We start from the raw sequence: 26,187 nt of genomic DNA, 5'->3' as shown, positions 1-26,187 counted from the left end.
TATAGGCGACCTGCTCGTCTATGAGAATGGGGCCCTACCTGTGATGAGTTCTAATGCTGAAAACGACACACACACCCAGCCCCCGAGCCATTGGAATTAACCAATGAAGGTTAAAATCCCCGACCCGGCCGGGGATCGAACCCGGGGTCTCTGGACTAAAGGCCAGCACGCTAACCATTTAGCCATGGAGCCGGACTGCTAGTGGATTAACGTCGTACTAACACACGGAAGGTTTTCGGCGACGCGACGATGGGAAAGGGGAAGGTGGAGTGGGAAAGAAGCGCCCGTTACCTTAGTTAAGGTACAGCCCCAGGATTTGCCTGGCGTGGAAATGGGAAACCACGGAAAATCATCTTCAGGGCTGCCGACATTGGGATTCGAACCCACCATCTCCTGAATGAAAGCTCACAGCTGCGCCATCCCTACCGCACCGCCAACTCGCTCGGCACCCGAGTGTACGTGAGTCATCATATTATCAGAGTGATCACATTGATCAGAATGATCGCAAGTGGGACAATGTTTTACACGTTAAAAATAAATTAGTCTTGCATTCTAATTGACAAGGAGTAATCGCAAATGGTACATAATTCACATATACTGTAAGTTTACTGGAGTGAACTTCTTGCTCACGTCTTAAAGATTATGTCTGAGGAAATTTCTCTTTGGTATGTCAAGTCTATACATAAAGATATTGTCCACATTTAAATTTCAAATGTATTTACAATGTATGCTATTTACAATCAAGGTGTTCACTGGTACTTTGGGTGGGAGAGTGTGATCAATGGTTGAGAGTAAGTTGGATGAAAACCAGTGTGGTTTTAGACCGCAGAGAAGCTGTAAGGATCAAATTTTCAGCATGTGCCAGATGAATAGAGAGTTATGTTTATGTTCCGTAGATTTTCAGAAGATATATGGCAGAGTACCCACAGAAAATATGTTAGCAATACTGAAGGATTAAGGGATTAAAGGCAGATTATTAAAACCTATCAAAGGAGGCATTTATATTGGCAATTAAGCTGCAGTAAGAATTATGGTATAAAATGAGTTCTTGGTTCAAGGCACTTAGAGGGGTTACACCTTTGTTGTTCGTAGTTTACATGGATCATTTACTGAAAGGTATAAAATGGCAGGGAGAGACTCGGTTTGGTGGAAATGTAGTAAGCAGCTGGGCAACCATCCTCTATATAATACTAATCAGAGAGAAAAAATGGAAGGAATCTACACTTCTAAAAATGAAGCTATCGACTAAAGGAATACAAGGACCATAAAGAGCATGAAAATGAAAGACTCGCAACCTAATACCGTCGGGGTAAGAAAAGAACAACTGTTAACCAAGGAAGGTCGGATAATAGATATGAAATTGAGGAGCCTGACACAACTGAGTGGAAGCAATGCGAGGACTCAGCTAAAAGCCCCGTAGTCGCCAACCCACGCTCCCAAGTTAACAGCCCCCAGGGCCACTTTTTATCGCCTCTTATGGCATACAGGGGATTGGAACTTGAAAAATGTGCAATAGGCCCTATGTATGGTATGAAAATTAGCATTTCCAAAACTGAAGCCATGTCAATTGAGAAGAGAGCCAGGAAATTGTTAGGTTGGAGATACAAAACTAGAACAGGGAGATCATTTCAAGTAGGCCTATTAGGATGTGTATTATCCCAGGAATGTAGTAACTTATAGTAAATTAAATTGAATCAAGGTGTCGCAAAGCTAATGCAGTGAGCTGCGATCAACAGACTTCTGTAAATCAGCTCCCGGACACAGCTTGTTTGCTGTACGGGAGTGAAATCTGGGTGGATTTATGATAGAGTTTCATCTGACATGAAGGTAGTGAGAATGATCGCTGGAAAAAGAGAGGAGAAGGGTACTCGAAATGAGGAGATAGGATGGAACTCGATGGTCGCATAAACAGGGGGATCATATGATGCGAATGGAGGAGGATAGCTTATCTAGGAGAATAATAGACTCGGTAAAGGGATAAGAGAAGTAGAGGGAGACCAAGGCGACGATCTTACATCTTAAATATAAAAGGTACGGAACAATACGAGGCTATGGAGCTGGTCACAAATAGAAAATTGTGGAGGCGTTTAGTAAACTCACGGGCGCTTGCAGACTCAAGTCTGAAAGGCATAACAGTCTTTAATGAAAATGTATGTACGTTACGCCGTTTGGAGATCATCATCTTATACATGAAAATCCACAAAGTGTGACGGTCATCTCCATTGATAGTAAGAACTATTAATATTATCTGGCGGCTTCTTTTGCTATGTGATCCATTGCGATGTTTCCAGTCAGCTATTTTAAATAATCACACTGAGATAAATAATCTACCACACATCAGTGAACCATGTAAAAACCTCTGGAATCTTGATACAAGATCTACGATATATAAGGCTGATGTTCAGAACATTAGCTGGTCACCCTCAGAGTTTTCTATAAACTGGTAAGTTGACATTTAATCTTTCTGAAGAAATTCGAAGAATGTGGTTTACTACTGATTCATTACAAATCGTGGATTCTGTGCACCATTACTGCCGTTGTACGTTATGCAGGGTAATGGCTTCCGCCTTTCTTGTTTTCTTCTTCTTTCCCCCTGTAGGTAGCGGTGGTAGAATAAGAGGCGACTGAAAGTGACCCCAGGGTCTCTTAACTTGGGAACGTGCGTTGGCGACTACGAGGCCCAGGCTCCTCACGTTCGTCTATCCTATCCGACCTCCCTTGGCCAACACTTGTCTCTTTCTCATCCCAGGCCTAGGGTTCATTTTCACGCACTTGGCCCTTGTCTTTCTTTTACCGATACCTTCATTCTTAGGAGTGTCGGAGCTGTTTCATTTTACTTCTGATTAGTGTTAACAGGGGATAGTTGCCCAGTTGCACTTCCTCGTAAAACAATAATCACCACCACCACCACTACTCTTCTTCTTTCTTCCTCATTATTATTAATATTATTAACATTATCATCATTATTATTATTATTATTGAGCTGTTATTATTATTATTATTATTATTATTATTATTATTATTATTATTATTATTATTATTTACGATGCGGCCTGCTAGAGACCACATGTGAATTTCTATTCATCCTTCCTTGTTGTTTCCTCTTCCGTTCTTTCCAGTATTCCTTCATCATCATCAGCGCCCATATGCCAGTTTGTAGCGGGGGGGGGGGGGGGCAGACCTGGGGGTACGTAGTATTTTTAATATTTTGGAAGATAAATGGCGACTTGTGTTCTGTGGTAGAATAACCCACGGTGTTCCCTGCCTGTTGGTGAGGAACGGTACTACCGCTTCTACGTAATACTGACTTTTAAATCATTTTCTTGAAAGGAAAACACCTGACTAGACTAGATATTTTGCCTTTCCCTGAGAGCTATTAGGGGGGGGGGGCGTAGCCCCACCTTGCCCCCGGGTATGGGCGCCCTTGTTCATCATTCCACTATGCTTTATTCTTCTCTCTCCAGACCACTTTGGGCCGGTTTTCCTCTTCATTCTTCCTTGGAATCCTTCCATTCTTAAAACTTTATTTTTCAAATTCTCTCTCTCTCTCTCTAGTTTCCTAATTTCTCATTTTATTTCTTTATATAACTTTTTCTTGACCTCTTGTACCCAACTTGTTGTTGACTTTTTCTCCCAGAGGTACTTGAATATCTGTTTTGTCAGTTATCACCCATTCCATAGATACAGTATGTTCAAAAAATGACAATCTCTATTTCTTATTGTTTTTATTATATTTTCTATGTTCTGGTATATTTCCTTATTACTTCTTAATTTCCATCGTTTTGTTCTTTTCATTGGACCTAAGATTTTTCTTGTGATCCTTCTTTCTAGTACTTGCAGCTTATCTAAACTAAACTTCACTTGCACGAAGACATTCTGGTTTCATCACTGTATTTATTATTATTTTATTGTATAGTCCAGCTCCATGGCTAAATGGTTAGCGTGCTGGCCTTTGGTCACAGGGGTCCCGGGTTCGATTTCCGGCAGGGTCGGGAATTTTAACCTTAATTGGTTAATTTTGCTGGCACGGGGGCTGGGTGTATGTGTCGTCTTCATCATCATTTCATCCTCATCACGACGCGCAGGTCACCTACGGGTGTCAAATCAAAAGACCTGCATCTGACGAGCCGAACATGTCCTCGGACACTCCCGGCACTAAAAGTCATACGCCATTTCATTTCATTTTATTATATAATTTTATTTTATTATTACTAATTCCAGTCATATTTCCGATTCGAGATAGATTATTATGTACAATGCACTATCATTTCTTATACGGACTAGAATAATTTTGTTACTTTAATCGATCTGTCTCAGGAGTCATATCTTAGTGTTTGACAGTGCCAGAGTTACGAACGATGGTAGTTAATGCAACTCCTTATGCAGTCAGTCCCTGTGACGAATGGTGTGAAAGAATGGATTGTAGTGTTGGTTGATGCACATATTTCAGTGGGTTGCGCAGATTGTTATGTGGTAGCACCTTCTGACTCACCAAGGAAAGTAACGGGAACCTTTCTCCCTTCTTATTTCCCTAATATGACTCCTTAGTGACACCTGTCTTTTTTTGTGGCAGCTGATATTAGAACTGCCGGCCCCGTGGTGTAGGGGTAGCGTGCCTGCCTCTTACCCGGAGGCCCCGGGTTCGATTCCCGGCCAGGTCAGGGATTTTTACCTGGACCTGAGGGCTGGTTCGAGGTCCACTCAGCCTTCGTGATTAGAATTGAGGAGCTATCTGACGGTGAGATGGCGGCCTCGGTCTAGAAAGCCAAGAATAACGGCCGAGAGGATTCGTCGTGCTGACCACACGACACCTCGTAATCTGCAGGCCTTCGGGCTGAGCACCGGTCGCTTGGTAGGCCAAGGCCCTTCAAGGGCTGTAGTGCCATGGGGTTTGGTTTGGATATTAGAACTGTTGGAGATCCGACCGAACTTTGGGTCAGATCAACACAGCAGATTCTTTTTCTTCCTCTTCTTCTTATTGAGGAAATTCCATTTAAGGTTCCACGTGTTTACGATTATAAAACTATACTGGCGGGAAACGAAAACCCAACACCATGAAGGGATTGTGCTAGACAAACGAAATTCGGGAGGCGAGTTTGCTCATCTGAAAGACGACGCCTATTCAAATTTTCGATCTGATCGATGAAGAGTGATGCTACTAGCCACCATGACTTTGCAAAGCAAGTTAGTTTTAAATACGCGCTGTACACTTCGTGAGCATTTGTCATCGTTCGGCGTTGATGTTATGAGGTAGGTGTGAATCGAGCATGTGTGTAAGAACGCGAATAAGGCAGCTTACTGAGTTTGAACGAGGCCATGTAATAGGACTACGAGAAGGTGGATGTTCCTTCCGCGATATTGCAGAAAGACTTGGCAGGGATGTATCCACAGCGCATCGGTGTTGGCAACACTGGTTACGGAAAGGCGCTGTCTCAAAAAGACCGCGGTCCGGCTGCACACGGGTCACTACGTACCCGCCGCACGGTTGTGGTGGAACGTACTGCATATGCAACAGCCATCACGGCTTCAGTTGGTACCATTGACACAGCAAACTGTAACAAATCGATAACTTGAAGAACAGCTCCGAGCCAGATGTCCTGTGGCGTACATGCCACTAACTCCGAATCACTGCCACCTTCGATTTCAGTGGTGTCAAGTTAGAGCTCAATGGAAGGCGGAAAGGACATCGGTTATGTTCTCAGATGAGAGCCGTTTCTGTTTTGGTGCCAGTGATCGCCATATGTTGATAAGAAGGTTGCTAGGTGCGCGCTGGAACCAAGCTGTCTGCGGCGTCGACACGCTGGACCTACACCAGGAGTTGTGGTCTGGAGAGCCATTTCCTTTGACAGCAGGAGCACTCTTGTTGTATTTTCTCTGTTCCCAAGATAGCTGGTTTGTTCGTCTGAGGTCGGTGGCATTAGGGTGGCTGACAACTCCGTGTTGTTGGCTTCCAACACGTTAAAGAACTCCTGAAGGAGAATATCCGCACACACTGATGTCCGTTAAGAGAGTTAGAAGTCAGAACAGATGCTGATCAGCAACAAATGATTATTATTATTATTATTATTATTATTATTATTATTATTATTATTATTATTATTATTATTATTATTATTATTATTATTATTTCCTATAAAAACCAACAGTTTTTACGTCGTTTTGTGTATGACATTGGCATTTGTTGAGGGAGATAATTTTCTTTGCCCTTGATATTAGAAAGTAGGTGTTCAAGCGAAGGGACTTAATGTGGAGAGAAAACTGAACTTAAATGAAATGTTTCGTAATGTATGACCTTGTTCCCAGCTGTCTTAAGGAACTTCGTTCTGGTAGGCACAGCCCCTAACTGTCCGTGGGGAAATAGCAGAACTCTTAGAAAAGAATCCACGTTGTTGAAGGAGAGTCCTGGTGCTTTATTGATGATAATGATAAAAGTCGGTCTGATGGAGAAATGTCTGATTTTGAGTGCGAAACACAAGCCCATTTGGCAATGGAAAGGGTTTATTATACAATTTCAGATCTCTTTGGAAACCCTCCTCCTTTCTCGGTATCTCCGTTATAATTTTCAATCTCATAATATTCCTGCTCCCTTCTGGGTTAAAGAATGCTTGCATGAAAGCTTCCAGCTTCCTAGACCTTGCAAGTTTCGAGAAATTTTTGTTCATTTTTTGGAAACTCCCTCCCCCATTCCACTTCCCCAGTGAATTCTTGATTTCAAACTCCAAAGTAGGTTTTACTGAAAGGAAGTAAATTAATATAACGTATGCACCCTGTGTAATATTCATTCACCACTGTGGGTTAGGGGCTACCAGCATTCAATATTTTAGCTTCCTACGGTTTCTAGTTTTTAATTATTTAGACAGGGAACTATTATATACTGTATATGAGATTATTATTATCATGATACCAGTGTAACTTCAGAGGGGAATTATATTTCCATGAAGGGGCAAGCAAGTCTCAGGTGGTAGTCTCGGTAGCCTGCATTCATTGCTGGCTGTAATTTAAAAAGTGGGAAGAGGAAGAGGAAGAAGAAGGAGAAGAAGAAGAAGAAGAAGAAGAAGAAGGAATCATCCACATTATGCATTCTTATAAATGTTCGCCAAAATTACATGTTAATTTCCAATATATATAAAACCTCAAGTGGTAAAATAATATCCGTAAGTAACTAGGTAACTGTGAAAGGTCTGGAAATTTGTTACTACAATAATAAATCGTCGGCCAATTTATTGACCATCATTATCACTGTGTGGACCTGTGGAATTAGTGATGATTGCCATTTTAAGGAGAAATTCAGCTAGATTGTTACTAGCCTCTCGTAAAACCGTATTCATTACAGACCATGGATGCCATTGGAGGAATGGAATGTAAAGCTTTTCATAATTCAGAAATTCAGCAGCAAATAGTCTCTGAAGAAATTACAGAAGGTCGTTAGGGATCTCTGGGGACGATGTCTGGATAATTAGCTTATGAAGAGCCATGCCTCCACGAATGATCATGCTCAATTGGAAAGCCAGCATTTCTAGCTATAGCCCGACAACGTAATTTCCATTGTAACGAAGTTTTTCGCAAAGCTAGAATGTCGGTATTATCCCACTCCTCCTGACAGGCTTTCCAGACGCCATTGCTAGTGCGTGGATGTCTATTTCTCAATGCCCTTGTTAGGAGTCCAAATGCACAGAAGTCCATGGGTGACCCATCGGGTGCCTCCACCGGAATGTCAGTAAAAGGATTTCTTTTTTTTTGCTAGTGGCTTAACGTCGCACCGACACAGATAGGTCTTATAGCGACGATGGGATAGGAAAGACCTAGAAGTTGGAAGGAAGCGGCCGTGGCCTTAATTAAGGTACAGTCCCAGCATTTTCCTGGTGTGAAAATGGGAAACCTAGGAAAACCATCTTCAACGCTGCCGACAGTGGGATTCGAACCCACTACCTCCCGGATGAAAGCTCACAGCCACGCACCCCTAACCGCACGGCCAACTCGCCCGGTAGTAAAAGGAGTAGCACGGATTCCATTCTCTCTAAGAACAGACGAGTCGAAGGAGAGATGTGGCTGGATGTTTTACCTTGATTGAACCCATACATGCATTTTTCACCCTCCCATACAATGATGGGATATCTATGTTGTAAATGGGCGGTAAAGCCTCTTGCTGATAGTATGTAGAGTTCAGCTTCATATTATTAGCGACACGGCAAATGATTAACTTGCCATTGTAGCAGTATCCAGGGATGATCATGAAACCCCTTGGAAAACTTTCCTGGCATTCTTTATACAATGTCTGATAAAAACAAAATTGTCTCTAGGACGGTAGTAAATCGAACGGGGTTTGTTAGAGTCACTAAGGTGCACACATGCTTCGTCTAATGTCACCACATTTTTCATCTCTCGCCTGCCAGATAGCCCTCGTACAGCTTTCCTGTGTTAGTGCGACGTTCCGAAATGTGACGAGGCAACAGCTTGTGGACTCGACGGTTATGCCGCTTATCTAATTGCAGGTCCTTGGTGTTAACTGTTGTAACAGACATCCCCAACTTAACGTGCGATAGTCCTTTGGGGAGGCAAGGTTACCGCCTGAGACAAGGGCTTCCATTTACCTCACCACTTATGGTGTACGGCTGGTGGATGGTCATGCATTTGCCTGTTTATTCCCCTCAGAAGTCCGGCTCCAAAGCTAATTGGTTAGCGTGCTGGCCTTTGGTCACAGGGATCCCGGGTTCGATTCCCGGCAGGGTCGGGAATTTTAACCATCATTGGTTAATTTCTCTGGCATAGGGGCTGGGTGTACGTGTTGTCTCGATCATCATTTCATCTTCACCACGACGCGCAGGTCGCCTACGGGAGTCAAATCGAAAGACCTGCATCTGGCGAGCCGAACATGTCCTCGGACACTCCCGGCCTAAAAGGCATACGCCATTATTATTATCCCCTCAGAAATGAAGCCCAGTCGGTCTTTGCCCTGTTATTCAATACAGAACTGATCCCGTCCTTTGACATAAAATAATCACGCTTCCTGCACATTCCTTGGATTGCAGAATAGCTATATTTAGCATCGGAAAGGGCTGTTATGTAGCCCTCCCAGTAAAGGTCAGTCCGCTTCGGCATCGTAGTAGCGAATGTCACGAAACTCTATACACACGTTCTCAGTTCTGACGTGTCCGCCTCTGTAGCGTAACGGTTAGTGTTATTAGCTGCCGTCCTCGGGGGCCCGGGTTCGATTCCCGGTACTGTCAGGAATTTAAGACTGACAGGAGGGCTGGTATGTGGTTGAAATGGTACATGCAGCTCACCTCCAATGGGGGTGTGCCTGAAAAGAGCTGCGCCACCTCGGGATGAGGACACGAGTTCTGACGTGAATCGTCACTCCCCGTTTTAACGTGCTCAAGTTTCTATCAGCGCCGCCAGTGGCCTTCAAACTCGTCACCAGAGATCCAGAACGACCTTCTGTATTTATATGGCTATATTTCGAAGAATACTCACAGTAGAAAACAAACAACATTGTTGTAGAATTCGTGTTGGTGAACGAGTGAATAATTCACAGACAATATTAGATGATAATAATAATGTTATATGCTGTACGTTCCACTAACTACTTTTACGGTTTCCGAAGACGCCGTGGTGCCGGAATTTTGTCCCGTGCCAGTAAATATACTGAAAATAGGTTGACGTATTTGAGCACCTTCAAATACCAACGGACTGAGCCGGGATCGAACCTGCCAAGTTGGGTTCAGAAGACCAGCACCTCAACCATTTGAGCCACTCAGCCCGGCATTTAGGTTAAATAAAGAATAACAGAGTCGTTCTTCACTACTTAACATTGATTCAAAAATGTCAGATACTCGATATGGCTATGTGAATTAGAACGAATCAAAGGAGGAGGAACAAGTAGCGAGTAGCTGTGCCATGTTCCAATTCAGCTTTCGATTCACAAATTAGTCCATTCGTTTCGTACACTGAATCGCGATTCATTCGTTCAGTGCAATGATTCATTAATTCTGAATCACTCGTTCAGAATTTTCCCATCTCTACTGTACATGGTAGGTGAAGCAATACGATTATTAATATTATTTATAGAGCTATTTATTTTTTACTTAAATGTGTACACGAACTGACCCCCCAATGCATATATACACGCCATTTATTAGGGAGACTTGCTGTGTAAGGAATGCTGTCACTAGCACCACACGGCGTCGAGCTGGTGAGGAGCCAGGAAAGGAAATCATGTTTATTTGGTTGAAAGCGCTACACCAGTCCTCCGCAAACAATTTATGTCTCGCCCCCGTTCTGAAACATAGCATCCCCACTGTCGGCAGCCCTGAAGATGGTTTTCCGTGGTTTCCCATTTTCACACCAGGCAAATACCGGGGCTGTACCTTAATTAAGGCCACGGCCGCTTCCTTCCAATTCCTAGGCCTTCCCTAGCCCATCTGTGTCGGTGCGACGTAAAGAAAAAAAAACATAGCATTTCTTGCGCGCTCACCCCCTCCGCACCATTTACTCTCCCTTCCTTCCTTCCTTCCTTCCTTCCTTCCTTCCTTCCTTCCTTCCTTCTCTTAGTGCCTTCTTAGGAACTCTAGCATGCTTTACTAGAAATTTACTCGTGACACTTATAATAGTCGATAGTTTTACTCAAATGCTTTGGATGTTTTGTCTGGAAGTGTCTTGTTTTACAGGCTTCAAACTATCGTTGGCTAAAGTACCTATACTAGGGAGATCAGATCACAGGCGTCAAAATACGGAACACTTCGACTGCCGTTGTTTATTAATGTCTATTTAAGAGAATTTCTTAATACAAGCCACGGACCTCGCAAAGTGAACCATTTATTTATAGAAAACAAGTACTGATTCTTCTTCTTCTTTTGCTTATCCTTATTATCATTATTAAAAATGGAAGCGGCCCAACATAAATTGTTGCAAAAAAGAAACTTTTCCCTTCTCGAAAAGCTAATGACCACGAATATGTCTTTCAATAAATGAAACTCAAACATTGATAACGAACTATTTGTTTGTATCATTTCGCGGCCAAGGCCTACGCCAAACGTGACGTCACTTCCGACACACATTTTGTTGTTTACATAAATTTTCGGATAACCTCCAGCCATAAGACATATTCATGTCAAAACAATTTTCACTACACAGGATGGTAAGTTGCCATTTTTACATTTTATGTCTCACTGGTTGGTGACGTTTAGTGCCAACCAAAGAACTGTAATTACTTTACACAACGGGAAATATACGTCAGTGCTTCGTCATAAATAAAGTTGAAACATGATATTGTATAGGCTTTTGGGCTTGTGCCGTGTCAAGAAAATAAGGTTAAATAAATTTTCGCAGAAAACTGTGCTCTGCGTCCTCAGAAGAATTCTCGACTGTACACGGAAAAGGCTTCTTAAACAATGGCACTTTTAAATTTGGAACGTTATAATAGAAGTAGAAGTGGAAATAGTACTACTTCTATTATAACGTTCCAAATTCAAAAGTGTCATTGTTTAAGAAGCCTTTCTCGTGGACAGTCGAGAATTCTTCTGAGGACGCAGAGCACAGTTTTCTGAGAAACCTTAAGAATTTCACCTTTCTTCCTTGACACGGCACAAGCCCAAACGCCTATACAATATCACGTCTATAAGTACGGGCCGTGAAAGCATTAATGGCAACATGTTTAAAATGGAACACTATGCGTCCAGTATATGTTTTGCTGGGACAACGGGACACCCAACTTCGCGGAACACTGCGCTACACAATGACTAGTACAATATTACCTGTTAGTGGAGAATCTTGTCCACATGAGAGCGACGGAAAATCTACATTTATTTTGATGATGCGAAAAACCATCTAATGTATTTCTGAACAGGAAAATGATACTTAGGATACGTGAGTTACATTTAAAAAAATAGTCATCGCAAATAATAATCGAAGCAGACTTTTAATTTGCATTATGAGCAGTGACTGAAGAACTAGTCACTTCACTGACTACAAACGTTCTCACCCTCTAAATAAGGAACGAACTTCTCTGGTGTGTAAAACGATTCAGGAGGACCAGATATGAAACAACTCCTGAAGTACACACATTGAGTAACCACGCTATATAAAAACAGAACACCTTAAAAGACTAGAGATAGGAAGTTCATATTCACAGGACGTGTTCATTAAGATGTTCTGCAGAAACTATTAGCATTTCAGTCATCTAGGTCCAGCATGTGTCCTGTTAACTAGTAGGCACTGGGTCCTCCATGGGCACTGATAACTTGTTAACCGGGCGAGCTGGCCCAGGCAAATGCTGGGGCTGTACGTTAATTAAGGCCACGGCCGCCTCCTTCCACCTCCTAACCCTTTCCTATCCCATCGTCGCCATAAAACCTATCTGTGTCGGTGCGACGTAAAGGCATAGCAAAGAAAGATAACTTGTTCCATGCGTGATGGCATCGACGCATATAAGGCGCGAATGGCGTCCTGGGGTATAGCCATCCATGCTGCATTCGCCTGGTTCCACACTTCATCTTTGGTGGTTGGCATTCGGTCACAGCCCCGTAACCGTCGTTTCACCATATCCCACACATTTTCGATTGGCGACAAGTCTAGTGATCGGGCGGGCAACAGTCTGACATCCTGCGACACCAAGAATGCATGTGTTTGTGCAGCAACATGTGGTCGCGCATTGTCCTGCTGAAATATGGCGTCTGGGGTGTCGTACAGAAAGGGTATGGCTACGGGTCGCAGGATGCCATTCACGTAGGTCAAACTGGTCACAGTGCCCTGGACACGCACCCACTGTGATTTGTGGTTATACCCAATAGCACCTCTCACCATAAGTCCTTGAGTTGGCGCTGTATGTTTTGTGCGAATGCAGTCAATGTGATGCCTCCGCCCCCCCCCCCGCCCCCTCCTCTGTCTGCGGCGAACCAAAATGCAGCCATTCATTTTCGAACAAACAGAACGTGGATTCATCAGAAAACACTATCTGCTGCCATTTCTGTCCCCAGTGACGTCGTTCCATACACCATTGCAGTCTAGCATGTTTATGCACATTAGTCAAAGATAGGCGGAGAAGTTGACGACGCCCCGGTAACCCAGACGGTAATAAACGGCGACGGACTGTCACTCCAGATAGTGTACGATGTGTTACACTGTTTCACTGTTGTGCCAGAGCCGAGGAGGATCCAGATCTGTCCTGCTATGCCATTCGGATGAGGTGTCGATCTTCTCGGGGGGTAATCTGGATGGTGCTACCAGACCCATATCGTCGTGTTCTACGGCCTTCTGGGAACCATTCTGTGCACACCCGTTGCACTGCCGACACACTTCATCCCACACGAGCAGCAATTTTCCGGATGGATGCATCACGTTCCCTCATGCCAATAATGCGCCCTCTATCAAACTCATTTGACGGCACGGTTCTCAAATACGTCTGCGAGGCATTCTGCACGTCTGCTCAAGTCACACTGATCCATTGCCTTTGGTTTATAGCAACAACGAGAGCCGCAGGCACATTTTATCAGTCGGTGGTGGTGCGCCGAGATATCGATGGGGACTTAGAACTTGAGGGTCGACATGGTTCAAATGCTAATCATTTCCTCAGAACACACTAATGCACATGTATTATCTGCGCACTTTTTATCGATAGATTTGTGTACGGGTTTGAGGAGTAAGGAGGGAGCAATTCCGGTTCCAGTAGTACTGCCAACTGAATGGAAATGAAATCTGAATTGAATCGATAATATGATCGATCGATATGAATTTTGCTAAACCTTTGTTATCTTAAGCCAACAACTGTGTCACACACACATTATAAAACATTATATAACATTTCTCGATGAGAATCTTATTCCTAGAGTGAATTCTATAGTTTGGCTTTGCTGTGTAAATAACAACAGTACTAGTACGTAAAGTGTACGCCAGATGTTGTACAGACCGACCTCGATAGTATCCAGTAATCGGGAGATCGTGGGTTCGAGTCCCACTGTCGGCAGCCTTGAAGATGGTTTTCCGTGGTTTCCAATTTTCACACCAGGCAAATGCCGGGGCTGTACCATAATTAAGGCCACGGCCGCTTCCTTCCAACTCCTAGGCCTTTCCTATCCCATCGTCGCCATACGACCTAACTGTGTCAGTGCGACGCAAAAAAAAAAAAAGAGAGAGAGAGATGTCGTATTGCCGAGGTCGACCAATTCAGCACTAGGGTGTAAATCTATCCAGAAAAGGTGCGCACACAATACTGTGAATATGAACTTCCTATCTCTATGTTTTCAATGTGTTCTGGTTTTTATGAACATGAGTGCATGATAGTCCTATTACTGCTACTGGTTAATGTAAGTTGTGTGGGATACATCGCAAAGAAATGCGATAAATCCACCCAATCATTAGTTCTAGTTCTACCCCAAGATCTAATTATGTATGAAAAGGCAGAAGGCTGAGCCGCCTTCCTCAGTCCCAGTCAAAGGTACATTTAATAGTCTTGTGTCTAATGGTAATATGGAATGGTATCCTAATGTTGGTATTGGCTATCCTAGTGAGTGCTTAAAGATTACTTCTGATGTTCCGGGATTTGTACCTTTCCTGAAGCTGGAAATCATGACGAGCCGGTTACTGCTCTATTAGATTCTGGAGGAATTGTATCTATTATTCCTGAAAGTTGGTATTCTAAGTTAAGGTCTGCTTGTAAATTTTCTGTATACTTATTTGAAATGTGTTTTGGCGAATTCATCTCTTTTAGAAATGTTGGGTTTCATTTTCGGAAACATTAGTATCCCTAACATCAGTTGGAAGTTGTACGTTGCACCGAATTTCTCATGTCCACTTCATGTCTCATTCTGATGTTGTGCTTGATCTTCAAAGGGGGTCATGCAATCACGAATTTGCTTGTATCTTATCTATTCCTATTCTTCCATGTAATTCTGATTCTACAAGAAGTATCATAAAAGTTTAGTTAAATAAAACTGCATAAATTTGAGGTTTTGAAGGTAATGATTGTCATTTTCTAGAGGAGTAAGTGGCCACTGTAGTACTCTCATGACGTATTATTATATTTGGTTATAGAAATGATAATTCTGTTTAATTCTTCAGAAATGGATATCAGCGTACTTGCGCTCTTTGTTATTCTGATGTTGACCCCTGCCTCGGCGAATCAGTTGTGTTCTTCTACCAGCGCCAGAGAAATGAGCTTCCAGCTCAGAAGTCGTCGTAATATGTCAGGCCACTGGAACTTACAGGTGAGTGACATAGCCTTCTGTACAAAGACGCGTTGCCTCGTTACTCTAAGTAAGCCCTAAGGACAGAGTTCCGCGACGCTGTGTGATACACTGCTGGTTCCTCAATAATAGTAGCAATCATAATATTATTAATAATAATAATAATAATAATAATAATAAAAAATGGATTTAGTCACCTTAAGGGGGCGTTTTGATCTGACGCCATTTCAGCTGCTTGTGTCTTGAATTCGATGTTCCGTTCTACTCTTACAAATGGCTGAGAAACCAGAACTCCATGGACGACACGTTAGCGAGTTTTAACTGTAAACTTTAAGTTCGCTTTTGCCCTTCAAATATACATCTCCCATGAATTTTGGTCTCTTCATACTTTTTCAGTAACTGTGTTACTTCCATGTCTTTATTGCATAAAATACACTGACTGACAGAGCAAATGCAACACCATGAAGGAGTGGTTCGAAAGGGATGAAAGTTGGGGGAAAAACAGAGTCGGCACGGAAGAATAATTGATGTTTATTTCAAACCGATATGCAGGTTACACAATGCGCACGGCATCGACTCAGTAGGATGTAGGACCACCGCGAGCGGCGATGCACGCAGAAACACGTCGAGGTACAGAGTCAATAAGAGTGCGGATGGTGTCCTGAGGGATGGTTCTCCATTCTCTGTCAACCATTTGCCACAGTTGGTCGTCCGTACGAGGCTGGGGCAGAGTTTGCAAACGGCGTCCAATGAGATCCCACACGTGTTCGATTGGTGAGAGATCCGGAGAGTACGCTGGCCACGGAAGCATCTGTACACCTCGTAGAGCCTGTTGGGAGATGCGAGCAGTGTGTGGTCGGGCATTATCCTGCTGAAACAGAGCATTGGGCAGCCCCTGAAGGTACGGGAGTGCCACCGGCCGCAGCACATGCTGCACGTAGCGGTGGGCATTTAACGTGCCTTGAATACGCACTAGAGGTGAAGTGGAATCATACGCAATAGCGCCCCAAACCATGATGCCGCGTTGTCTAGCGGTAGGGCGCTCCACAGTTACTGCCGGATTTGACCTTTCTCCACGCCGACGCCACACTCGTCTGCGGTGACTATCACTGACAGAACAGAAGCGTGACTCATCGGAGAACACGACGTTCCGCCATTCCCTCATCCAAGTTGCTCTAGCCCGGCACCATGCCAGGCGTGCATGTCTATGCTGTGGAGTAAATGGTAGTCTTCTGAGCGAACGCCGGGAGTGCAGGCCTCCTTCAACCAATCGACGGGAAATTGTTCTGGTCGATATTGGACCAGCCAGGGTGTCTTGCACATGCTGAAGAATGGCGGTTGACGTGGCGTGCGGGCCTGCCACCGCTTGGCGGCGGATGCGCCGATCCTCGCTTGCTGACGTCACTCGGGCTGCGCCTGGACCCCTCGCACGTGCCACATGTCCCTGCGCCAACCATCTTCGCCACAGGCGCTGCACCGTGGACACATCCCTATGGGTATCGGCTGCGATTTGACGAAGCGACCAACCTGCCCTTCTCAGCCCGATCACCATACCCCTCGTAAAGTCGTCTGTCTGCTGGAAATGCCTCCGTTGACGGCGGCCTGGCATTCTTAGCTATACACGTGTCCTGTGGCACACGACAACACCTTCTACAATGACTGTCGGCTGAGAAATCACGGTACGAAGTGGGCCATTCGCCAACGCCGTGTCCCATTTATCGTTCGCTACGTGCGCAGCACAGCGGCGCATTTCACATCATGAGCATACCTCAGTGACGTCAGTCTACCCTGCAATTGGCATAAAGTTCTGACCACTCCTTATTGGTGTTGCATTTGCTCTGTCAGTCAGTGTACATAGATTTTCCTATTTTCTTATACAGGGTCTGTCTTATAAACCCATACCGAACGCACGGTGCTTATACACTCCGCTATGGCAGCTGCCTCAGCCGAACTTGTGTCGCGCGCGGCCACCTTGCTTTAAGCGTGTATACAATCTTATGTGAAATCTTACCTTGTAAAGGATGCTAGAAGTGTCGTCCTTCCTAAGTTTTACAGCCATTGTGTCTGGTAACCACATTCTGACTGACGCGAGTGAGTTCTACCACTGCAATGTTTCTGATTTCATTCGTAACGTTTTTTCTTAGTTCTTCCCAATGTCTGAGGATTTGTTCGATACACTTTCTCTTCCATTTTACTCCTCAAGTAAAAATCACACACTGTTAGATCTGGAGGAGGAGGGGGAAATAGACCAGCACTAATCACTCGCTCTGCAAACACTTCCGGGGTTGTAGGAAGGGAATCTTCTTCTGTATGAGCAGGGGCTGAACCTTGTTGAAACCACCCACGCGACTTTTTTTCTTCCGTTAACTGATGGAAGAATGGCGTCAAAATGCCATTTAGGTACCTCTTTTTATTTACCGTCGTCTCGAAAAAATTAGGCCCAATTATTCGTCTTGCACTAACAGTAGATCAAACACCAATCTTCCTATCATATTGGGGGACTTCATAAACACTATTAGGATTGTCTGCACAGCAATATCGAGAGTTATGACTGTTCACACGACCATTAAGAAGAAACCAGAACTTTTACATACGAAAATACGGTGTTGTAATGAAAACTGTCTCACCATGTTAACAGCTGAGATTCAGACTGGCGACTCATGCTTGCCAGGTCGAACAGGTGCAGGCTTCTTGCAAGGTAAACTATGCGCTCGCCTCCCATACTGCAGGTTATAAATCGAAGAGTAAAAGCACCACTTCAACGGTCTTAGTTTATACGAGCGACCCGGTAGATATATTCGTATACAGTATATCAGCCATCACATTTTCTCTCTTATTTCTCTTTCAGTTCTGTTATATTTTAAATAATAGAAAGGAACAAGCACTTGACAAATGAAGCCATATTTAGAAGAATAGTAACATGAGTAGGAACATATGATAGGATAAACGTAATGGTAGATCAGTGAGATAAGAGGAAGCAACAACAAGAGGTCTCGGTGGTAAATATGAAAAGAACAAGGACAGTTTCCACATCTTATACATACTTTTCAGCTTCAGTTTCATCAGGAAAGCTGGGCACCAATGTTCATTGAAACGTACTCTTTGGGGGATAAAGAGCCGAGATTGATGAGGAGAGAGCACTGATCTCTATACATGGATCGCTGATGGCAGCTCTCCGCCGCAGGAGAAAGTACGCCAAGTTGAGCGCGCGTTCCGCCATGTTGGTGTACCCATCCTAGAGCTCTCCTTATGGGGAAGCAATGAAAATATAATCAATTTTAAATCGCAATTAATGGCGCATTGGAATAATTAAAAATATAGGGACATGTTCACTCAAAGCATAAGGACATTGGGAACACCGGCACGTCATTCCGAGGTCAGTAAATCTCCGGGATAGCAATAAAAATGAGTGTATAATAACGGCGGACAAATATTAACTTAGGTGCTGAATACATGCAATTAGCGATCGGTAATACACTACGAGTGAAAAACAGTTTCTGGAAACATTGCTGTAAATTTTATACATGTATGCCAAGAAATTATGCATTTTTAAGGGGAGGTATGACTGAATTTTTCGTATTTTGAGCCAAAAACTCGGTTTTACTTTTTATTCATACAACAATAGCCCTATTCTTCCTCTTTCAGAATTTTTTTATTTTAGTAATTCCGGCTTGTTTAGAGCTTGTAGAAGCCATTTAATATGAGCCCGCAGGACATTTAAAAGCCCAGAACCACACCCAGGGTAACGGTATAGTGATATATTCAAATATTTCGCGGCGTATTTGCGTTGAAGTACACTTCGGCATGCTGACAGTCACTTGTTTACTACGTAATCAATACAATTACGTTATGTTAGGAAATATTTAATTTGAACTGACGGAGAGAATGTTGTACCTCTTCCAAATACTACTCAATTTATATCTGCCACACATGTATACTTTGATAGTTTAAATATATTATGTATTTGTATTATTTACATTTATGAATTCGTATTTGTGTTAGTCGTAGTAGTAAAAGCATGGCTTCCTTGTTCGTTTATATTTTACTAACATGCAGAAGTAACATGTGGCTTCAATTCAGCGAGTGAAATATCTAAACTAGTGATTTTTCATTGATGTATTTCATCTTATTTCCTTTGTAGATGTGTGGGGTATTGCAATAACACAGCACAGAACACCCGTGGAACTACAATCAAGAGGCCTTGCGACACTGAACTAAGTTTAAACAAACAAGCGCACTCCTCGTGGTCTACTGCACCGTGCGCTCGCTGCCATCTTACTACACCAGTCATCTTCTATTCGGCTTACTGCTACCCAAGCTACCAGCCATCCATATATAGAGATCAGTGGGAGAGAGCCTTCCTGTTAGAAGATGCTGGCCAGTCAGCGCGGATCGAGCCAGGTCTCGCCTATAGCTAACATAACAAGTGAAGCGTGCTTATAGTCCATCTGCTTTTGGGTCTCGTGGAAAATGTGTTTGCAGGATAACGATTTTGGAATGTCTTAGTGTATAATAATGAATTTTACTTTATTAATTCATTGTGTATAAGTTCATGATAAATGATGATAATTGTAGGTGAGTTCCACAGCTCGGAAGAAGCAACTGAGAGGAATGGACGTACAAATCCCGCGGCAGCACTAAGATAAGTTCAGAAAACATTTTCGCATTTATTAAGATGTTGAACAGAGAATGTTTAATATTCAATAGCTTTCTGCACCTGTTCATAATATCACCTGTTCATAATCAGTGACAAGTTTAGGCGACGTGAAAAAATATTATCTACATTTGTGATTTGATAAAATCTGAGAATGTTCTTATAAAATACGTCTTTCTGCTGATAATAAACTGTTTTCTTTTCCAGGTATGGTCTAGTATACTAATAAGAGTATATCTTGTGTTCAATAGACTGAATAACTTCAATTTTTTACATATTAATTTAATATTTTAATGACCTATTACAAAATTGTTATCCAATTGAATAAGTGGGCTTTCGGATTAAAGCAACATTCCAAATGATAGAATTAGTTAGAAACACATGTTCATGTTTCACCAAATCACTTCGGTACTAAAACTGAAGAGAGATCATCAGTCAAAAACAATGTGTTAACTTTAATAATGACCCAAAGTAACAAATTATTCATGAAAATCTTCCTCAGAAAAAAAGGGCGAGTGCAATTGGCTAGAAGTGACTAGTAAAGTTATTTTCAAAATAATTTTGTAGCAGGCCTATGTTGCCTGTTTATTTATTTAGTATTTTAAGATTACCGTACGTTGCTTACGGTCACCTGTCCTTCGTTTTTTTTTTGTTTTTTTTTTTTGCTTTACGTCGCACCGACACAGATATGTCTTATGGCGACAAGTCCTTCGTTTTTGCTAACAGTTTAACAACGCACTAACTTATATGTGCATTTGGCGAAGGTGGGATAGTAAAATGCTGGGACAGCTAAGGAAAACGCCGTTGCCTTAATTGAGGTACTTCCCCAGCTTTTACCTAGTGGGAAAAAAGGGAAACCAAGTAAAACCATGGTGGCATTCGAATCATCTGTCTCCTGAACGTTAGCTTCTACATTACATAGCACAAACTGCACAACTCGCTAGGTACATCTAATTTGAAACAGCTGTAAGAACGACAGGCAGTGCCTTTACCCGATACTCTTGCTCGGAATGAATCAGCCCTCAAGCGGCTGGTCCGTAGTCCAACAACTCTGCACTCTGACCGGCCAACTGAGCAGAGGAGGGGTGACCACGGCTCTACTGTGGCTCTACGCCTCGGCATTCGGGAGACGGAAGAGGGCTGGACCTCATGGCTGGCACCAACCGTCGGCTGTCCTGAGAATGGTTTTCCATTGTTTTCCATTCTCCTACACTAAGGCGAATGCCGGGGCAGTTCCTAGCATAGGCCGCGGTTTCCAACCCCCTCATCTTCTCCGTGCATCTCGTTCACCGTAACAAATCTCCCGGCCTGAGAGACGGCGTCACCGTCTAAGAGGCCCGCCTCCCCCTTCAGGGGAGGAATGAAAACATTTTAGCAGTAGAATGAATTAGAAACATTCAATATAAGGCATGAAACCTGTAATTAATTAGACAAATGCACGTTTTCTCCAAGGAAGATTTGTATAAATATCAGACACTTGTTCACGTTACAGGTGGAGGTTATGCAGGGCGTAGATTCTCGAAGTGAATATCGAGAGACTAACCCAGTTCTGGTACGAGTTGATCAGAAAAGTCTCTCCTGTGACGGCAAGGAGACTTTCGTTACTATCGCCACACTCTCCAGTAAGTATTCACTTAGATTCTTCTCACTACACAGTTTAACTTATTTGAAGAAATCCTTTGTTCTACCTATACCCACACGCATCTCGTATCCTTCTTCGAGTATACTAGTTCTCTAATTTGAAAACATGAAGTTTCGAAACACAAAACACACAGACATACCATTACCAACCACCAGAGAAACACGCAATAGTGAATACAGCCCTCCACAACATAAGGTTGGCGCCAGGAAGTTCATCCAGCTGTAAAACAGAGCTAATTCCTCGAGTGTGACACAGTTCGCACCCGCAACCCCTCTACGGTGTGGAAAAGGCGACGGAATAATATGATTCCGAAATAGTATAATATAACTGAAACATCTAACACTCGATTTAAACATTGATGATGGTGATGATGATGACGATTTCTTTCTTTAAAATGGGCAAACACCTTGGTCATAGGCCCCGATTTAAACATTCATTCACAGTTAGTTTTCCTTGATCTCTTTCATTTACCAGTTAATGCTACTCAGGTGGCTCAAATAGCAAAATGGCAAGTGTTGCTATGCTTCAGTTGGACCGAAGAAACATAAAGAGAGCTTATTTATGGGTGTTCTATGCTTACTTCCAGTAAATGCTTCAAAATCAAACCAACCCCACGGCACAACAGCCCCGAAGGGCCATGGTCTACCAAGCAACGAAGGCCTGCAGATTATGAAGTGTCGTGTGGTCAGCACGACCGATCATCTCAGCCGTTATTGTTGGCTTTCTAGACCGAGACCGCTATCATACCGTCAGATAGCTCTTCAATAGTAACCACGTAGGCTGAATGGACCTCGAACTAGCACTCTGATCGAAGTAAAAATTCTTGACCTGGACGGGAATCGAACTCGATGGCTCCTGGTAAGAGGCAGGCACGTTACCCCTACACTGCAGGGCTGGCAAAGATATATTTAACCTTATCGCATTACAATATTACACGATAGATTTTCCAAAAGAAAAAAAAAAAGTAAGATTGCATAACAGTAGGGGAGACTGTTGCGGGACAAAGAAATTAAGCTAAAGAATTGGGCTAAGGTTTTAAAAGCATAAACATAGTAGTATTCATCCACAAGAGCTGGAGACAACGTATGATATCATACAGGCTGCATAGGGGTTACATAGAAGCAAGGTGTTGTACTGCAAGGAGCACATAGGCCTAGACCCCGATCACAAAGTGGAATCCACGAAGTGTTAACCGGTGAAAAGAGAGAGAGGATTGTTTCGAGTAGAAATGTAGACGTGCTGAAGGAAAGGAACGTTTCAAGAAAACTATTGCATAAGGATCAACTCAGTATGCTGAATACAGTGATTTGGTCACGTAGCAGTGAGTTTGCATTCGGGAAATGGTGGGTTCGAACCTCACTCTCAGCAGCCCTGAAGATGATTTTCCGTTATTTACCATTTTCATATCAGACAAATTCTTGGGGCTGTGCCTTAAGGCCACAGTCGCTTCTGTCTCAATCTTAGCCCTGGGTTCTATATCACCGTCACCGTAAAATCTGTCCGAGACGGTGCGTCATAAAAACAATAGGAAAAAATTGTAAGATGCTGAAAGTAGTAAATAGGTGAGAGAAATTTGGCCTAAGTAGCCTGAAATTGGAGTGGGCTGGAGATAAGATTCAGAGTACGCCGTAATGATTAAAGCTGATCTTGGAATATTTACGTATTATGTATTTACTGTTGGGCGCGATTTTACCTAATGATCAACTGCCAAGGGTGAATTGTTGGGCAATATTGAGCTTCCACTATCCGTAACGGCGGCACTTAGTGGGATAACGTGATTAGCTCTAGGCCCGGCCACCGTTGCCCTGGGAATTAACCCAGTACCTATCTTTTGTATAGGCTGAGCGAACCTCAGGGTCATGTGCCACTCCCAAAGTAGTAATTTCTTTTCTATATATTTTTACTTCCTGACGAGGAATCGAACCCACGTCCTTACGAGTGAATCGACAACGCCTCTACCGTCTCGGCAGGCCAACAATAGGAACATCAAGCAAATAAACAACAGATGTATGAAAACAAGTAGTAAAAAATCAACCTAACATGTTTAGTTACTTCAAAGTAAGCCCACCTTCAAAGAAAGCCCATTGTGAGCTGACATACTTCTGCTGCAAGCGTCCGTACTACTTTTTGAAGCAATCGTTGTAGTCCATATTTGTTCGTTTCGCGCAGGGCACGCGTCGCATTCATTCTTGGCCAACTATAGCTAGAGCCCTGCACATATGCGCATATCCGCGAAGTTTGAGTCTTGGTGGATGCAAATTGTAGGGCAGTGCGGATAATTTTGCTGATAATTTATAAATAATTAAGTTTATTGATTTTCACTCAGGTATACTCTTAATTTTTCCTTGTGATTAGACGACCGCTGACAATGGTACCGTATGGGAGAATGGTGATATATAAAGAGCCTTGAGACCATAAAGTCGCAAATCCGAGCAAAGCCTAACTGGTCGATAGTTGTCGCAAGAGAAAATCCCTCATAAACCTGTGACTATAGGGGTTCTGGTGCCAGGTATCAGGCCTATTGTATTATGTTACAGATCTATCCGTTTCAATACCTTGGGTGTAATATACTGTAGTTAGGCCCTAAATATTTCCAATATCTGCGGGTAACCATTCGCGGATGCGGAAGCGGATGAAGAAAGTGCGGCTACGGATAATAGTTTGTATATCTTCGCAGGGCTGTAATTATAGCAGTCAGTCAGGCTCTATGGCTAAATGGTTAGTGTGCTGGGCTTTGGTCACAGGGAACCCCGGTTCAATTCCCGACAGGGTCGAGAATTTTAACCATGATTGGTTAATTTCGCTGGCACGGGGGCTGGGTGTATGTGTCGTATTCGTCATCATTTCATCTTCATCACGACGTACGGGTCGCCTACGGGCGTCAAATCAAAAGACCTGCATCTGGCGAGCCGAACTTGTCCTCGGACACTTCCGGTACTAAAAGCCATACACCATTTCATTTTTTTTATAGCAGTCATTTCTTCTATTCTTGCCGGTCTTCCTGGGTGTGGCTCGTTGTCCATTGAAAGGCAACCCTGTGAAATACTTGTGCCACTTATGCATTAAGATCAGTGAAATTGCGTCCTCGCCGGGCTGAGTGGCTTCGACGGTTGAGTGCTGGCTTTCTGACCCCAACTTGGTGGCTTCCATTAAGGCTCACTCCGATGATATTTTGAAGATGCTCAAAAACGTCATCCTCGTGTCGATAGATTTACTGGCATGTAAAAGAACTCCTGCGTGACAAAATTCTGGCACTTCGTCGTCTCCAGAAAACAGCATATTTACTGAGACATTCACTCTGATAATGTCTTAGGCAGTTTCACACACACACACAATTGTTTACTCTCTGCTCTTCCACGATTATTTTACCATGTTCTCTTGAACCTGTGCAGGCACGTCTCAGACCATCAGCTGTAGTCCTACTAATTAAGGTGTCTATGTTAATCACACCCCTCCTTCAGCTCAGCCGCTATCCTTCATATACGCCTCAAGTAGTTTATACTCCACGCAACCAAGACAGAGAATTTGCCTACGTAGCAAGGCGGAGCCAGCCAAAGGCTAGACGGAATACTACTCCTAGGCAAAGACACGGCAGGAAGGTGACAGTAGCACATTGAGCAAGTGTATGAAAAGAAACACGTAGACGATAATGTAAGCTACTAGAATAAGATGCTACTTGATGAGATGGGAGACCTAAGTTAGAGTTCAAAATGACAGAGCACTGATGGGGCTAATTAGGAATAAGGCTCCTGGATTTCATGATATGCCCTTGAGTCCAATGAGAAGGGGATAAAAATGCATATCTGATAGTCTCTATGATAGGTACAGAATAAGTGTTTTATTACGTAAAAGTGAATATCGTAATTCCATTGCAGAATATATATATTTTTTGCTAGTTGCTTTACGTCGCTCCGACACAGATAGGTCTTATGGCGACGATGGGGCAAGGAAGGACTAGGAATGGGAAGGAAACAGCCGTGGCCTTAATTAAGGTACAGCCCCAGCATTTGCCTGGTGTGAAAATGGGAAACCACGGAAAACCATTTTCAGGGCTGCCGACAGTGGGGTTCGAACCTACTATCTCCCGAATACTGGATACTGGCCGCACTTAAGCGACTGCAGCTATCGAGCTCGGTGCACAAGAAATTACTGTAGGTGCTGACAAGAATGAAAACTGATACACCATTAGGTTAGTGCCTCATGCGGGAAAATCTTAACACCTTTTTACAACATAACAGCTGAATTCTGAAAAATCCTGTAATGTATTTGTATGGCTTTCGAAAGAATGTAGCACCACGAAAAAGAAAATGACTTTTCTTCTAAAGAAAATTGGATAATGTTGATTTGTCGAAGTTCTTTAAGATTGCGATTGTCATTGATTGACTCTTAGAGTACTTTAATGCGAATGGTCGGTGTCGGCAGGTGTATGAGGTAGACACGTGAAACAGAACTCCTTTCTAGGACAAATATCTGGTACAAATTCTGACACATAGAAGTCACTTAAATCTACAGCAATTACAGGGGCGTTTAGCTTTTATTATTATTATTATTATTATTATTATTATTATTATTATTATTATTATTATTATTATTATTATTATTATTATTATTATTATTATTATTATTATTGTTCCGAGGTATCTGTGGAACAGCAGAGGTGAAAGAAGGTGCGGGCTGGAATGGGTCTAACTACAAGTTCGAAAGATGAATTA

The 26,187-nt window shown here is 43.0% G+C and overlaps 1 protein-coding gene across 1 annotated transcript in view; it reads left to right on the top strand.

Annotated features, from left to right (window-relative positions):
- The first annotated feature begins 5,379 nt into the window (after positions 1-5,379).
- Positions 5,380-26,187, top strand: part of LOC136866702 (hemolymph lipopolysaccharide-binding protein) — a 62,442-nt gene continuing 41,634 nt past the window's right edge. Inside the window, exons 1-3 of the mRNA XM_068226815.1 lie at positions 5,380-5,533; positions 15,055-15,200; positions 21,326-21,455. Of these exons, the coding sequence (XP_068082916.1) occupies positions 5,380-5,533; positions 15,055-15,200; positions 21,326-21,455 (430 nt within the window). The remainder of the gene's footprint in view (positions 5,534-15,054; positions 15,201-21,325; positions 21,456-26,187) is intronic.

Source organism: Anabrus simplex, chromosome 3 (genome assembly GCF_040414725.1).
Source record: "Anabrus simplex isolate iqAnaSimp1 chromosome 3, ASM4041472v1, whole genome shotgun sequence".
Lineage (NCBI taxonomy): Eukaryota > Metazoa > Arthropoda > Insecta > Orthoptera > Tettigoniidae > Anabrus > Anabrus simplex.
This window is presented reverse-complemented; position numbering and strand designations above follow the sequence as displayed.